The 15,760-nt window shown below is 37.4% G+C and overlaps 1 protein-coding gene across 2 annotated transcripts in view; it reads right to left on the bottom strand.

The window, feature by feature from the left end:
* ABCB7 (ATP binding cassette subfamily B member 7) overlaps positions 1 to 15,760 on the bottom strand; it is a 147,374-nt gene that overhangs the window by 38,956 nt on the left and 92,658 nt on the right. For both annotated transcript variants that reach the window (XR_014014274.1, XM_081222734.1), the window contains exons 5-12: positions 9,503 to 9,635; positions 8,357 to 8,625; positions 7,653 to 7,741; positions 7,473 to 7,560; positions 6,457 to 6,631; positions 5,389 to 5,546; positions 4,665 to 4,828; positions 4,377 to 4,506 (exon numbers count right to left, since the gene is read on the bottom strand). Coding sequence is in view for 1 of the 2 variants with exons in the window: in XM_081222734.1 (XP_081078860.1) it covers positions 4,377 to 4,506; positions 4,665 to 4,828; positions 5,389 to 5,546; positions 6,457 to 6,631; positions 7,473 to 7,560; positions 7,653 to 7,741; positions 8,357 to 8,625; positions 9,503 to 9,635 (1,206 nt within the window). In the remaining variant the exon portion in view is untranslated. The remainder of the gene's footprint in view (positions 1 to 4,376; positions 4,507 to 4,664; positions 4,829 to 5,388; positions 5,547 to 6,456; positions 6,632 to 7,472; positions 7,561 to 7,652; positions 7,742 to 8,356; positions 8,626 to 9,502; positions 9,636 to 15,760) is intronic.

Here is a 15,760-nt window from a genome sequence, read left to right as displayed (position 1 = left end):
CAAAATCCTCAACTGAATACTAGCAAACAGAATCCAAGAGCACACTGAAAGGATCATACACCATGATCAAGTGGGATTTATCTCAGGAATGCAAGAATTCTTCAATATATGCAAATCAATCAACGTGATATACCATACTAACAAATTGAAGGAGAAAAACCAAATGATCATCTCAATAGATGCAGAAAAAGCTTTTGACAAAATTCAGTACCCATTCATGATAAAAATCCTCCAGAAAGCAGGCAGATAAGGAATGTACCTAAACATAAGAAAGGCTATATATGACAAACCCACAGATAACATAGTTCGTAATGGTGAAAAATGGAAACCATTTCCACTAAGATCAGGAACAAGACAAGGTTCCTCATTCTCACCACTATTATTCAACATATGTTTGGAAGTTTAGGCACAGCAATAAGACAAGAAATAGAAATAAAAGGAATTCAAATCGGAAAAGAAGTAAAACTGTCAGTACTTGCAGATGATATGATACTATACGGAGAGAATCCTAAAGATGCTAGCAGAAAACTACTAGAGCTAATCAACGAACTTGGTAAAGTAGCAGGATACAAAATTAATGCACAGAAATCTCTTGTATTCCTATACACTAATGATGAAAAATCTGAAAGAGAAATTAAGGAAGCACTCCCATTTACCACTGCAACAAAAAGAATAAAATTCCTAGGAATAAACCTACTTAATGAGACAAAAGACCTGTATGCAGAAAACTGTAAGACACTGATGAAAGAGGTTAATGGTGATACAAACAGATGGAGAGAGATACCATGCTCTTGGATTGGAAGAATCACTATTGTGAAAATGACTATACTACCAAAAGCAATCTACAGATTCAATGCAATCCCTATCAAACTACCCATGGCATTTTTCACAGAACTAGATCAAAAATTTTCACAATTTGCATGGAAACACAAAAGACCCCGTATAGCCAAAGCAATCTTGAGAAAGAAAAACAGAGGTGGAGGGATCAGGCTCCCTGACTTCAGACTATACTACAAAGCTACAATAATCAAGACAGGATGGTACTGGCACAAAAACAGAAATATAGATCAATGGAACAGGATAGAAAGCCCAGAGATAAACCCCCACACATATGGTCACCTTATCTTTGATACAGGAGGCAAGACTATACAATGTAGAAAAGACAGCCTTGTCAATAAGTGGAGCTATGAAAAGTGGACAGCTACATGTAAAAGAATGAAATTAGAACACTCCCTAACACCGCACACAAAGATAAACTCAAAATGGATAAAGACCTAAATGTAAGATCACATACTATAAAACTCTTAGAGGAAAACATAGGCAGAACACTCTTGACATAAATCACAGCACGACCCTTTTTGACCCCCCTCCTAGAGAAAGGGAATTAAAAACAAAAATAAACAAATGGGACCTAATGAAACTTAAAAGCTTTTGCACAGTAAAGGAAACCATAAACAAGATGAAAAGAAAACCCTCAGAATGGGAGAAATATTAGCAAATGTATCAAGGGACAAAGGATTAATCTCCAGAATATACAAGCTGCTCATGTACGTCAATATCAAAAAAATAATAATAAAATAAAATAAACAACCCAACCGAAAAATGGGCAGAATACCTAAATAGACATTTCTCCATAGAAGATGTACAGATTGCTAACAAACACATGAAAGGATGCTCAACATCACTAATCAATAGAGAAACTCAAATCAAAACTACAATGAGGTATCACCTCACACCAGTCAGAATGGCCATCATCAAAAATCTAGAAACAATTAATGCTGGAGAGGGTGTGGAGAAAAGGGAACCCTTCTGCACTGTTGGTGGGAATGTCAATTGATACAGCCACTATGGAAAACAGTATGGAGGTTCCTTAAGAAACTAAAAATAGAACTACCACATGACCCAGCAATCCCCCTACTGGGCATATACCCTGAGAAAACCATAATTCAAAAAGAGTCATGGAACACAATATTCATTGCCGTTCTATTTACAATAGCCAGGAGATGGAAGCAACCTAAGTGTCCATTGACAGATGCATGGTAAAGAAAATGTGGCACATATATACAATGGAATATTACTCAGCCATAAAAAGAAACGAAATTGAGTTATTTGTAGTGAGGTGAATGGACCTAGAGTGTGTCATACAGAGTGAAGTATGTCAGAAAGAGAAAAACAAATACCGTATGCTAACACATATATATGGAATCTAAAAGAAAAAAAAGGTTGTGAAGAACCTAGGTGCAGGACAGGAATAAAGATGCAGACATTGAGAATGGAGTTGAGGACAGGGAGGGGGAAGGGTAAGCTGGGACGAAGTGAGATAGTGGCATGGACATATATACACTACCAAAACGTAAAATAGATAGCTAGTGGGAAGCAGCCGCATAGCACAGGGAGATATGCTCGGTGGTTTGTGTCCACCTAGAGTGGTGGGATAGGGAGGGTAGGAGAGAGACAAAAGAGGAACGAAATATGGTGATATATGTATACGTGTAGCTGATTCACTTTTGATACAGCAGAAACTAACACACCATTGTAAAGCAATTATACTCCAATTAAGATATTTAAAAAAAGGGAAATAGAAATATAAGGTAAAACAAAAATTAAGTAAATAATCCATAATCCCACCATCCAGCAATAACTACTATTAACATGTTGCTGTATTTTCTCCAATATTTTTTCTGTTACAATGTATTCATTTAATATTATAAAATTGAGATATTACATTTTGTTTGGAACTTCTTTTTCAACAACCTTTGTATCTGAGCATTTATCTATGACACTCAATACTCGTTACAAACATGATATTTAAAAATGACTGACATTTGATTCTATGATGATAATTTAACCATCTACTTAATACTGGACTTTATAGTGTTTCCAACTTCTGCTGGTATAAATAACACTATAATGAACCGTTTAGCGTTGAAAAATCTGTTCACTTCCCTGTTTATTTCCTTACTAAAACTTCCTAGGGGCACAATTACTGTAATATAGGGTATAAATATTTTTCAGACTCTTGCTACATACTGCCAATTTGTTCATCAGGAAAGTTGTATGCTTCCTGCAGCAAAACAGACTAGCCATTTCACACAGCCTTGCCCAAACTAAATACTATGCATTTTAAAATTTTCAGCAGTTTAATAGGTGATAAATGGTATCCCATTGTTGATTTAATTACTAAGACTTCTAATGAGGATGAGTATCTTTTCTTTCATTTATTGACCATGTATATTTTTCCTTAGTGAATAAAACATTTTATTTTTCAAAACGATGAGGGTAATTATTATACAGCCCAAGAGAATGGATGAGGACACTGAGCCCTAAGCAGGTACAGCCCAGAATTCAGTTCACTTGATATATGGTTTAGGTCAGTGTTTTTCAACATATAGTCTATGAATCACGTAAATCACCTAGGAGGCATATTAAAAAATGCAGGTTTCTGGGGCCCCCACTGCCCTCCTAAACCAGAACCAAGGTGTGTGAAAGAGAGTTGGAATTTCGATAATCTCCCTAAGTGACTCATGAACACTAAATTTGGGATTCTCAGTGAAAGAGAGGACAGGGCAGAGTGGCATGTGTTAGATCACTTGATGACCTTTTACAAACTACATGAAAGGAACTGTCTGATCCTTTTCTTATAGTTCTCCCAGGGACTTGGTTATGATTCTAGGTGGCAACTAATTCCCAGGTCTCTCTATTGGCTTTCAGTATAAGAAAAACTCACATCCTGTAAGGCTACCTCCTTCTTATCTTCTCAGATCTTACTCTGAACTTATGTTTCCCCCTAAAGTCACTCAGCAAATACTTGTTAAATGCTCACTATGGGTCGGGCACTGTGCTTGGTACTGTGGGAACAAGGCATACCAACTTGAAGTTGGCAGCCAGACTGCTTTGTCATTTTTATAAATTTACTCTGCCAAAAACTGCTCAAAATTAAAATAATAGTTTTCATTTACTGAACAATTATGTGATGGACATTGTACTTGGTACTTTACACATATTATCTCTACTCCGTAATAATTCTGTCCTATAAGAAAATGGTATCCTTATTTTACAGATGAGGAAACTGAGGCCCAAGGCCATACAACGTATATGGGTTAGAGCTGGGCTTAGAATCCTGTTCTATTTGACTCCAGTCTGGGCTCTTTCATCTATATTATGCTATCTTCCTAAGGCTTAAAAAAATCTTCCCATCATGAAGATTTTTGAATTCATGTTTTTTTGTCTTTTTGGTAACAGAATATGGCCTGTAGGGTCTACAACTTCCAACTTAATTAGCATATACTGACTCTTTGGATTCAAATGATTCTAGTAAAAGATCCACCAACCCAATATATCTTCCCCCAAATAAGTTTTTTTCTTTTTTTAAATACCTGAGGTACCACTCCCACTGCCCTCCGAAGGCTTTCCAGGCTCACATCTTGTATATCTTGACCAGCAAGGTAAATGTTACCCTTTTGAGGCTCATAGAAGCGAAACAACAGCCTCACTATTGTGCTTTTCCTGAAATAGGAGACAATGAAAGGTTATGTAGCTCCAACTGGCATTAGGGAACCCCTATTTTAAACCACAGTCATCATTTTATTATGACACATAAAAAATATTACAATGGGAGTCAGCAATCAACAATGCAGAATTTTATAAAGAACTAAATTACCCACCCTGACCCACTACCTCCTACAATGGCCACTTTCTTTCCTGCAGGAACTTCAAAAGATATTCCACTAAGGACTTTCTGCCCTTCAATGTATTCAAAATGCACATTATCAAAGGCCACCGTAGCTGTCTGTGGTGTGATCTGAAGGGGAGATGCCATCACTTTGTCCTAGCAGGGAAGAGAAAAGAAAAGCCACTTTACACACCTCTTAGAGTACAGCTATGCAATTTTCTAATTCACAGAGAGAAAAAGGAAAATAAAGGGAAAGGAGGAGGTTTATAAGTGGAGTTAGACCACTTCTAAGCATGCTTTTAAAAATGTTTTTTCACTCCTCACTGTTAAGGGTAAAAATACTGAATGCTTTGATTTCTGATCAATTTGTTTTGGGGGTAAAGAGGGATGGTGGGCAGGGGAGAAAGGAGGTTGAGAATATGAGGAGAGGCAATCACATTTTATATCATTATTAGCAAAAGTAAATCAGGTGCAAGTACAAATATTGAAGTTAACAAAATTTAGCTTCTAGGTATAATATTCTTTGCTAATACTGTAAGGTTTCCAAACACAGAAGTAAAAGCTGTAACAGCCTTTTAATACACATGATAGTCCCAATTCCTGCAAAAGAGAAATTAGTTTGCTAATATGGTAATGTAAAAATATTCCCCCGGAATAATACCATTAATGAGATGATGCTTATATGCTTTTAAAAAGGTACTAAATAGAGTACTTACTTTAATTCGGGTGTCTACCTTGAGTAGAGTAAACAAGGTGTTCATATCTATAAGTGCTTGTCTAGTTTCTCTGTATACAGTTCCCAGAAAGTTAAGGGGCAATGAAAGCTGAAAAAGCAGTCCATTCACCATTACTAAATCTCCAACAGTAAGGGTACCTTAATATGCAGTTGGTAGAAAAAAAAATTTTAGATGTCATGAACTTTCCAGTTTAAGACAGAGAAGTTTACAGTTTACTACTGTGGAATACAGTTCAAAATGTACATAATCAGCAACTCTTAGACCTACTTAAATTCCAAAGCATTTTAATCCACGATTTAGGAAAATAGGGAACTAGATATATGCTAACTGGAATGCCAAAAGCCCACCCATACACTACACATAATATATAAGAAAAAGAGAATGGTTTAAGTGAGGAAAGAAATGGAAGGCTGAAAATCTCTCCTTTCATCCTAAGAAAGTTCCTTGTAATGTAAAATAGAAGTTTTTTCAAGTATAAATTAAAAAATTGGAGCAAATGGATATCATGATTGGGAATGATAAACCATGTATTAAGGTCTCAGTGAATGAATGAATCCTATCTAAGCAAGCAGGTTACAGAAAAGAGGCACAGATATTATTTACTTTTGAAATGTTTTGCAATGAACAACTAATAGAAAAATTAAAACGTTACTAGTGATTTTTATATATGACTGCTTGCATTTTAGTCCTTTGGACTAAATATTAAATTAATTACATTTCTTTCCAGGTCTACAAGAGAAATTAGAAATATCAAACGCTAAAAAGAAAGTTACTCCAAAAAGAATCAGGTTGTAGCCCCACAAACAGTAATCCCAATCAATGAGAGAACCAGTGCTAAACTTGTAGTGTTAAACAAAGGGAAGTAAAAAAAAAATCATCATGTAATCAAGAAAACATATTCTGATACAAAAACGAAAGTACTCCAAGGATGTTATAGCACCTTATTGAACATGCTTTATAATTAAGACTAATATACACATTTCTTTCATTAATCTTTATAAAGGTTAAGTAAAACATTGACTAACGTGAAAACCACATATCCATTACCTGCCACAATTCCCTGACTGGCGAGCACCATTATGGCTGTTAAACCAACACTGAAAATAGCACTTTGACCAAAGTTCAGCATAGCCAGAGTAGAGGTACTTTTCAATGAAGCAGTCTCATATGTCTTCAAAAATCCATCATATCTTTGTGCTTCATAATTTTCATTATTAAAATACTACAAAATACATAAAAATAGTAACTACATACAACTATAATTGGAATTTAATCTCTTAAGTGATTAGTATCCTTTTCATGGATACAATTTTGTACTGCATACACCATTTTAAAAACTGACTTTCCATATATTGGACTATGGTACTCCTGCAGTTTTCCACAATGGACAGTATTTGAAAAGTCCATAAAATTCATCCCCCAAACATTTAATGAATGCCTAGTTAATTTAAACCCAGATCTAAAAAAGTTGTCAATGGCACTTCCTTCACAAAGCTTTGCCTTGATCCTCTGAGACTCTGAATTGACAATTCTCATTGCCCCCACAACATTACGCCTTTCTCATGTAGCCACTTGCATACTTTACTTTAACTCTCCCAGTGCTTAGAAAATTCTGGGAAGGCAAGGATCAAACAGTAATCATTGTTTTTACCACCCTCCCCCATTACAGGACTTAGCATAGTGCTTTGCACACAAGAGGCATTCAGTAATATTTGTTAAATGGAAAAATGAACAGATAAGTGGAAGAATTAGTGAAAAGCACTCTGCTAGGCACTATGAGGGATAGTCAAGAACTTAGTGTACATTCGGAATCAAGATACTAACCATACTGTCACTACTTATAAATTAATTCAGAAGGTAAAATTCTGATGGTGCCACACAAAAAATGAGGTAGAAAGGGCAATTTCTAAACAAAAGAAAAACAATAAAGTACTATTATTTCATCATACCTAGAGATCCTATACTAATCTGCAGCTCTAACTTACAGCACCTATTCAATTAAATGGCAGAACAAAGCTTAGTGTGGTGTGAAAGGAAGAGGAAGGTAAAATTAAACATATTACCTTCACAGTTTCATAATTCAGCAGCGAGTCTATGGCAGCGTTACCTGCATCATTATCTGCTTTGTTCATCTCTATTCTAAATCTAGTTCTGTAAGACAAAGATTTGCATAGGCATGGAATGTTTGCTACAGAAGCATAACTAATTTCTGAAACTTGACTGACTTCTGGGGAATACCTTACCTCCACCGTGTGACAGCAACTGTGAATGCTGTGTATGCACCAAGTGTCCCAAGGGTCACCAGTGCAAACTGGGCACCACATCTATAATACTGGAGAAGGCAAAAGAAGAAATGAGAAACAGTCATTGCTCTTGCCAAATAGTTTATAATATACATTAGCAAATCTCAAAGATTTTAATTAAAAAATATGTTGGTATAAAGTTGTATATATGAAAAACTGAGTGAGAAAACAAATACCTTAGAAAATCAACTTTAAGTTATATGCATACTTTTAATTATAAAATATGAAATTGCCTAAAATGCTACAAATGGTGAACAGAAAGAAACCTAGATAATCTGAGCATATCAGTCCAAAGTCATATACCATAATGTCTGTTAACAAAAAAACTGCAACCACTAGCTAAATGACTGACCTATGTGTAGAACTGAACAGCTCTTTACAATAACATGATAAAGACTTCGGACACAGTCCCTTGAAGCTTGTGGCAAAATAATTAAACAAACTGTATAACCCTTCTGGCACCATGGGATTTTGCTTTCAAATCGTAAGCATGCAATAGTACAAAAGCTTCAAGTACTAAATAGCTACTAACAAGAATGTAAGATAAAAGCTTGTCATGAAAAATGTTTTACTCACCAAAACACCACTGACAAGGGTCACTTGAATGTAAGATAAAAGCTTGTCATGAAAAATGTTTTACTTACCAAAACACCACTGACAAGGGTCACCTCAAACATGATGGGAAGAAGATTAAATACTAAAGCACTCAGGACAAAACTGATACCCCTTGTCCCTCTGTCAATAGCCTTTGATAAAGCTCCTGTCTGTCTGTTCAGGTGGAAAGCGAGATCCAGGTTGTGAAGATGGAGAAAGACATTTTTGGCTATTCTTCGGATTGAATTTTGGGCTACCTTGCCAAATACTGCATTTCGAACTTCATTAAAAAAGGCAGCTCCGGCTCTTGATACACCATCTAGCAATACAATCAAGAAAAAGTGGGGTGTAAAAACATTAGAATCGTTGGAGTATAAAAACGTCAAGGGCTCAGAAAATGTTTGTACAATGAATGAATATATCACAGAATACTTTCACTAAAAGAAACCTAGAAAACACCTAGCCTACTGAGTATCAATCTTTCCACCACCATGAAAACCTTTCACTGTTATTATCCCCCATAAGATTCCAAATGTTGAAAGATTTTTCCAAGTAAATACTCCTACTAAACAGCAGCCCATAAGGCCTTATTGTGGATAGATGTACAGTATCTGTTGAGGTTTTGTGATCTAATTCAATTCCCCCAAATAACAATGATAAAATTGAGATCCTGAAAAATCCAAGTGCTTTGACTAAGCATGCCCCAACTCAGGTCTGAGTTTCAAAAAGTACCCTTTCTACTGCATGGGGACACAAAGCATCATATTCTATTCTTTACAAATTGTAGATTTGTGTCATGGCTACTGAATATAATTTAATGACACATTAATACAGGTATATCATTATGTAGCCATTTCCTATTCAATGGCTAACAACAACAGCAAGAAAATAACTAGTCTTACTAAAAATAATCTTATAAGGAGCCTAACTATTAGAAGTGGTTATTATGAATTTAATGTCTTACTTCATGTTATTGTTTTCTAGAACTTAAAAAATGAGACTTTTATAACAGAATTCTTGGAAAGTATATCATACAAAGAATTTTTTAAAAACCACACATCAAAAAAAAATCTCACATAAAACAAACATCCAAAATGCTAAGTTGTGTTTGTGGTGAAAAGGTCATATGCTCAAATATGATGAAACCCTCTTGAAGAAAGTCAACACCTGTAGACAGATTAAAGAACCAAACATACAGCCAATGAGAACTGCCGTTGCCATGGTTGCAACTGTATTTGGTGCATCACTCAGGTTCAGCATGTTTCCCGACATCTGGTTGAGGCTGTCTACAGCATATTTAAACATGAAGGGAACCACGATATTCATAGCCTAAAAACATAAAAGCAGCAATTATCAATCATATGCAAATTATGTATTTATAAAAGTACAAATATTTACCTTAAATTAGTATTTATGGGAATGTTTGGATATTAACCATTTACTAGTATTGGAATGATTTTCCCAGTTTATAAAGATAAAATCTTTGGCAGTGGGAGAGCAGTCATTTCAGGATTCCTACCTCACACTGACTGCCATGTTAATATTCATTTATAAGCTATGTGCATTAGTCAAATGCTCCTGCCTCCATGAAATCACCCCGATCATCCACTCAAAAATGCTTTCTCCATTATCTAATATCCTACAGAGCTCATAACACTTACAGCAAACTGCCTTATACTGTAGTTCTTTGTGTATGTAAGTAGAATGCTTTGTATACAGCAGGTATTCAATAAATATATGTAAAATTATTTATTCACCAAAATAATAGTAAAACTGAAATTATACAGCAAAAAAGGATCTCAAAAGCAGATAAATTACAAGTATCTGTAGCTGATTCACCATTCAGGGGGAAAAAAACCCAACACTGATATATCTATTTGCCCCAGAAAAAAAAACCCTTTGCTCCAACACCGTATAAAAGAAAACACAGGAGGTTGAGGAAGATGGCTGAAGAGTAAGACGTGGAGATCACCTTCCTCCACACAGATACATCAGAAATACATCTACACGTGGAAAAACTCCTACAGAACACCCACTGAATGCTGGCAGAATACCTCAGACCTCCCAAAAGGCAAGAAACTCCCCACGTACCTGGGCAGGGCAAAAGAAAAAGCAGAGACAAAAAAACAGGCATGGGACCTGCACCAGTAAGAGGGAGCTGAGAAGGAGGAAAGGTTTCCACACACTAGGAAGTCCCTTCACTGGTGGAAACTGTGGGTGGCGGAGGGGGGATGCTTCAGAGCCGTGGAGGAGAGCGCAGCAACAGGAGTGCAGAGGGCAAAGTGGAGAGATTCCCGCACAGAGGATAGGTGCCCACCAGCACTCACCAGCCCAAGAGGCTTGTCTGCTCACCCACCGGGGAGGGCGGGGGCTGGGAGCTGAGGCTCAGGCTTCAGTTGGATCGCAGGGAGAGGACTGGGGTTGGCGGCGTGAACACAGCCTGAACGGGTTAGTGCACCACGGCTAGCCGGGAGGGAGTCCGGAAAAAAGTCTGGACCTGCCAAAGAGGCAAGAGACTTTTTCTTCCCTCTTTGTTTCCTGGTGCGAGAGGAGAAGGGACTACGAGCACTGCTTAAAGGAGCTCCAGAGACGGGCGCAAGCCATGGCTATCAGCGTGGACCCCAGAGAAGGGCATGAGACGCTAAGGCTGCTGCTGCCGCCAACAAGAAACCTGTCTGCGAGCACAGGTCACTATCCACACCTCCCCTCCCGGGAGGCTGTGCAGTCCGCCACTGCCAGGGTCCCGTGATCCAGGGACAACTTCCCGGGGAGAACGCACGGCGCACCTCAGGCTGCTGCAACATCATGATGGCCTCTGCTGCCGCAGGCTCGCCCCGCATCTGTACCCCTCCCTCCCCCCGGCCTGAGTGAGCCAGAGCCCACGAACCGGCTGTTCCTTTAACCCCGTCCTGTCTGAGCAAAGAACAGATACCCTCAGGCGACCTACTCGCAGAAGTGGGGCCAAATTCAAAGCTGAATCCCGGGAGCTGTGCAAACAAAGAAGAGAAAGGGAAATCCCTCCGGGCAGCCTCAGGAGCAGGGGATTAAACCTCCACAATCAACTTGATGTACCCTGCATCTGTGGAATACCTGAATAGACAACGAATCATCCCAAAATGAGGAGATGGACTTTGGGAGCAAGGTAGATTATTTTTTCCCCTTTTCCTCTTTTTGTGAGTGTGTATGTGTATGCTTCTGTGTGAGATTTTGCCTGTATAGCTTTGCTTTCACCATTTGTCCTAGGATTTCTCCGTCCGTTTTTTTTTTTACTTAAAAATATTTTTCCTAATAACGATTTTTTATTTTAATTATTTTCTTTTATCTTACTTTAGTTTATTTTATCATCTTTCTTTCTTTTTTTCTCCCTTTTATTCTGAGCCATCTGGATGAAAGGCTCTTGGTGCTTCAGCCAGGAGTCAGTGCTGTGCCTCTGAGGTGGGAGAGCCAACTTCAGGACACTGGTCCACAAGAGACCTCCCAGCTCCACATAATATCAAATGGCGAAAATCTCCCAGAGATCTCCATCTCAACACCAAGACGCAGCTTCACTCAACAACCAAGAAGCTACAGTGCTGGAAACCATATGCCAAACAAGTAGCAAGACAGGAACACAACCCCACCCATTAGCAGAAAGGCTGCCTAACACCATAATAAGGCCACAGACACCACAAAACACACCACCAGACATGGACCTGCCCACCAGAAAGACAAGATCCAGCCTCATCCACCAGAACACAGGCACTAGTCCCCTCCACCAGGAAGCCTACACAACCCACTGAACCAACATTAGCCACTGGGGACAGACACCAAAAACAACAGGAACTATGAACCTGCAGCCTTCAAAAAGGAGACCCCAAACACAGTAAGATAAGCAAAATGAGAAGACAGAAAAACACACAGCAGATGAAGGAGCAAGATAAAAACCCACCATATCTAACAAATGAAGAGGAAATAGGCAGTCTACCTGAAAAAGATTTCAGAATAATGATAGTAAACATGATCCAAAATCTTGGAAATAGAATAAAGAAAATGCAAGAAACATTTCACAAGGACCTAGAAGAACTAAAGAGGAAACAAGTAACGATGAACAACACAATAAATGAAATTAAAAATACTCTAGAAGGGATCAATAGCAGAATAACTGAGGCAGAAGAACGGATAAGTGACCTGGAAGATAAAATAGTGGAAATAAGTACTGCAGAGCAGAATAAAGAAAAAACAATGAAAAGAACTGAGGACGGTCTCAGAAACCTCTGGGACAACATTAAACACACCAACATTCAAATTACAGGGGTCCCAGCAGAAGAAGAGAAAAAGAAAGGGACTGAGAAAATATTTGAGGAGATTATAGTTGAAAACTTCCCTATATGGGAAAGGAAATAGCTAATCAAGTGCAGGAAGCACAGAGACTCCCATACAGCATAAATCCAAGAAGAAACACGCCAAGACACATATTAATCAAACTAGCAAAAATTAAATACAAAGAAAACATATTAAAAGCAGCAAGGGAAAAACAACAAATAACACAGAAGGGAATCCCCATAAGGTTAAGAGCTGATCTTTCAGCAGAAACTCTGCAAGCCAGAAGGGACTGGCAGGACATATTTAAACTGATGAAGGAGAAAAATCTACAACTAAGAGTACTCTACCCAGCAAGGGTCTCATACAGATGTGATGGAGAAATTAAAACCTTTACAGCAAGCAAAAGCTGAGAGAGCTCAGCACCACCAAACCAGCTTTACAACAAATGCTAAAGGAACTCCTCTAGGCAAGAAACACAAGAGAAGGAAAAGACCTACAATAACAAACCCAAAACAATTAAGAAAATGGAAATAGGAACACACATACCGATAATTATCTTAAATGTAAATGGATTAAATGCTCCCACCAAAAGACACAGACTGGCTGAATGGATAAAAAAACAAGACCCATATATATGCTGTCTACAAGAGACCCACTTCAGACCTAGGGACACATACAGACAGAAAGTCCATGCAAAAGGAAATCAAAAGAAAGCTGGAGTGGCAATTCTCATATCAGACAAAATAGACTTTAAAATAAAGACTATTAGAAGAGACAAAGAAGGACACTACATAATGATAAAGGGATCGATCCAAGAAGAAGATATAACAATTGTAAATATTTATGCACCCAACATACGAGAACCTCAATACATAAGGCAAATACTAACAGCAATAAAAGGGGAAATCGACAGTAACACATTCATAGTAGGGGACTTTAACACCCCACTTTCACCAATGGACAGATCATCCAAAATGAAAATAAATAACGAAACACAAGCTTTAAATCGTACATTAAACAATATGGACGTAATTGATATTTACAGGACATTCTATCCAAAAACTACAGAATACACATTTTCCTCAAGTGCTCATGGAACATTCTCCAGGATAGATCATATCTTGGTTCACACATCAAGCCTTGGTCAATTTAAGAAAACTGATATCGCATCAAGTATCTTTTCCGACCACAATGCTATAAGACTAGATATAAATTACAGGAAAAGATCTGGAAAAAAGGCAATCACATGGAGGCAAAACAATACACTACTAAATAACCAAGTCATCACTGAAAAAATCAAAATGGAAATCAAAAAATACCTAGAAACAAATGACAATGGAGACACGATGACCCAAAATCTATGAGATCCAGCAAAAGCAGTTCTAAGAGGGAAGTTTATAGCAATACAATCCTACCTTAAGAAAGAGGAAAATCTCAAATAAATAACCTAACTGTGCACCCAAAGCAATTAGAGAAAGAAGAACAAAAAAGCCCCAAAGTTAGCAGAAGGAAAGAAATCATAAAGATCAGATCAGAAATAAATGAAAAAGAAATGAAGGAAACAATAGGAAAGATCAATAAAACTAAAAGCTGCTTCTTTTAAAAGATAAACAAAATTGATAAACCATTAGGCAGACTCATCAAGAAAAAAAGGGAGATGACTCATATCAATAGAATTAGAAATGAAAAAGGAGAAGTAACAACTGACACTGCAGAAATACAAAGGATCATGAGAGATTACTACAAGCAACTATACCCAATAAAATGGACAACCTGGAAGAAATGGACAGATTCTTAGAAATGCACAACCTAGCGAGACTGAACCAGGAAGAAATAGAAAATATGAACAGACCAATCACAAGCACTGAAATTGAAACTGTGATTAAGAATCTCCAGCAAACAAATGCCCAGGACTAGATGGCTTCACAGGCGAATTCTATCAAACATTTAGGGAAGAGCTAACACCTATCCTTCTGAAACTCTTCCAAAATATAGCAGAGTAAAGAAACTCCGAAACTCATTCTACGAGGTCACCATCACCCTGATACCAAAACAAGACAAAGATGTCACAAAGAAAGAAAACTGCAGGCCAATATCACTGATGAACATAGATGCAAAAATCCTCAACAAGATACTACCAAACAGAATCCAACAGCACATTAAAAGGATCATACACCACGATCAGGTGGGGTTTATTCCAGGAATGCAAGGATTCTTCAATATACGCAAATCAGTCAATGTGATACACCATTATTAACAAATTGAAGGAGAAAATCCATATGATCATCTCAATAAGATGCAGAGAAAGCTTTCGACAAAATTCAACACCCATTTAAGATAAAAACCCTGAAGAAAGTATGCATAGAGGGAACTTTCCCCAACATTAATAAAGGCCATATATGACAAACCCACAGCCAACATTGTCCTCAATGGTGAAAAACGGAAACCATTTCCAATAAGATCAGGAACAAGACAAGGTTGCCCACTCTCACCACTCTTATTCAACATAGTTTTGGAAGTTATAGCCACAGCAATCAGAGAAGAATCAGAAATAAAAGGAATCCAAATCGGAAAAGAAGAAGTAAAGCTGTCATTGTTTGCAGATGATATGATACTCTACATAGAGAATCCTAAAGATGCTACCAGAAAACTACTAGAGCTAATCAACGAATTTGTTAAAGTAGCAGGGTACAAAATTAATGCACAGAAATCTCTGGCATTCCTATACACTAATGATGAAAAATCTCACAGTGAAATTAAGAAAACATTCCCATTGCAACAAAAAAAATAAAATATCTAGGAATAAACCTACCTAAGGAGACAAAAGACCTGTATGCAGAAAATTATAAGACACTGATGAAAGAAATTAAAGATGATACAAATAGATGGAGAGATGTACCATGCTCTTGGATTGGAAGAATCAACATTGTGAAAATGACTCTACTACCCAAAGCAATCTACAGATTCAATGCAATCCCTATCAAACTACCACTGGCATTTTTCACAGAACTAGAACAAAGAATTTCACAATTTGAATGGAAACACAAAAGACCCTGAATAGCTAAAGCAATCTTGAGAACGAAAAATGGAACTGTAGGAATCAGGCTCCCTGACTTCAGACTATACTACAAAGCTACAGTCATCAAGACAGT

Source organism: Mesoplodon bidens (assembly GCF_964165515.1).
Source record: "Mesoplodon bidens genome assembly, chromosome: X".
NCBI classification, from domain to species: Eukaryota; Metazoa; Chordata; class Mammalia; order Artiodactyla; family Ziphiidae; genus Mesoplodon; species Mesoplodon bidens.
This window is presented reverse-complemented; position numbering and strand designations above follow the sequence as displayed.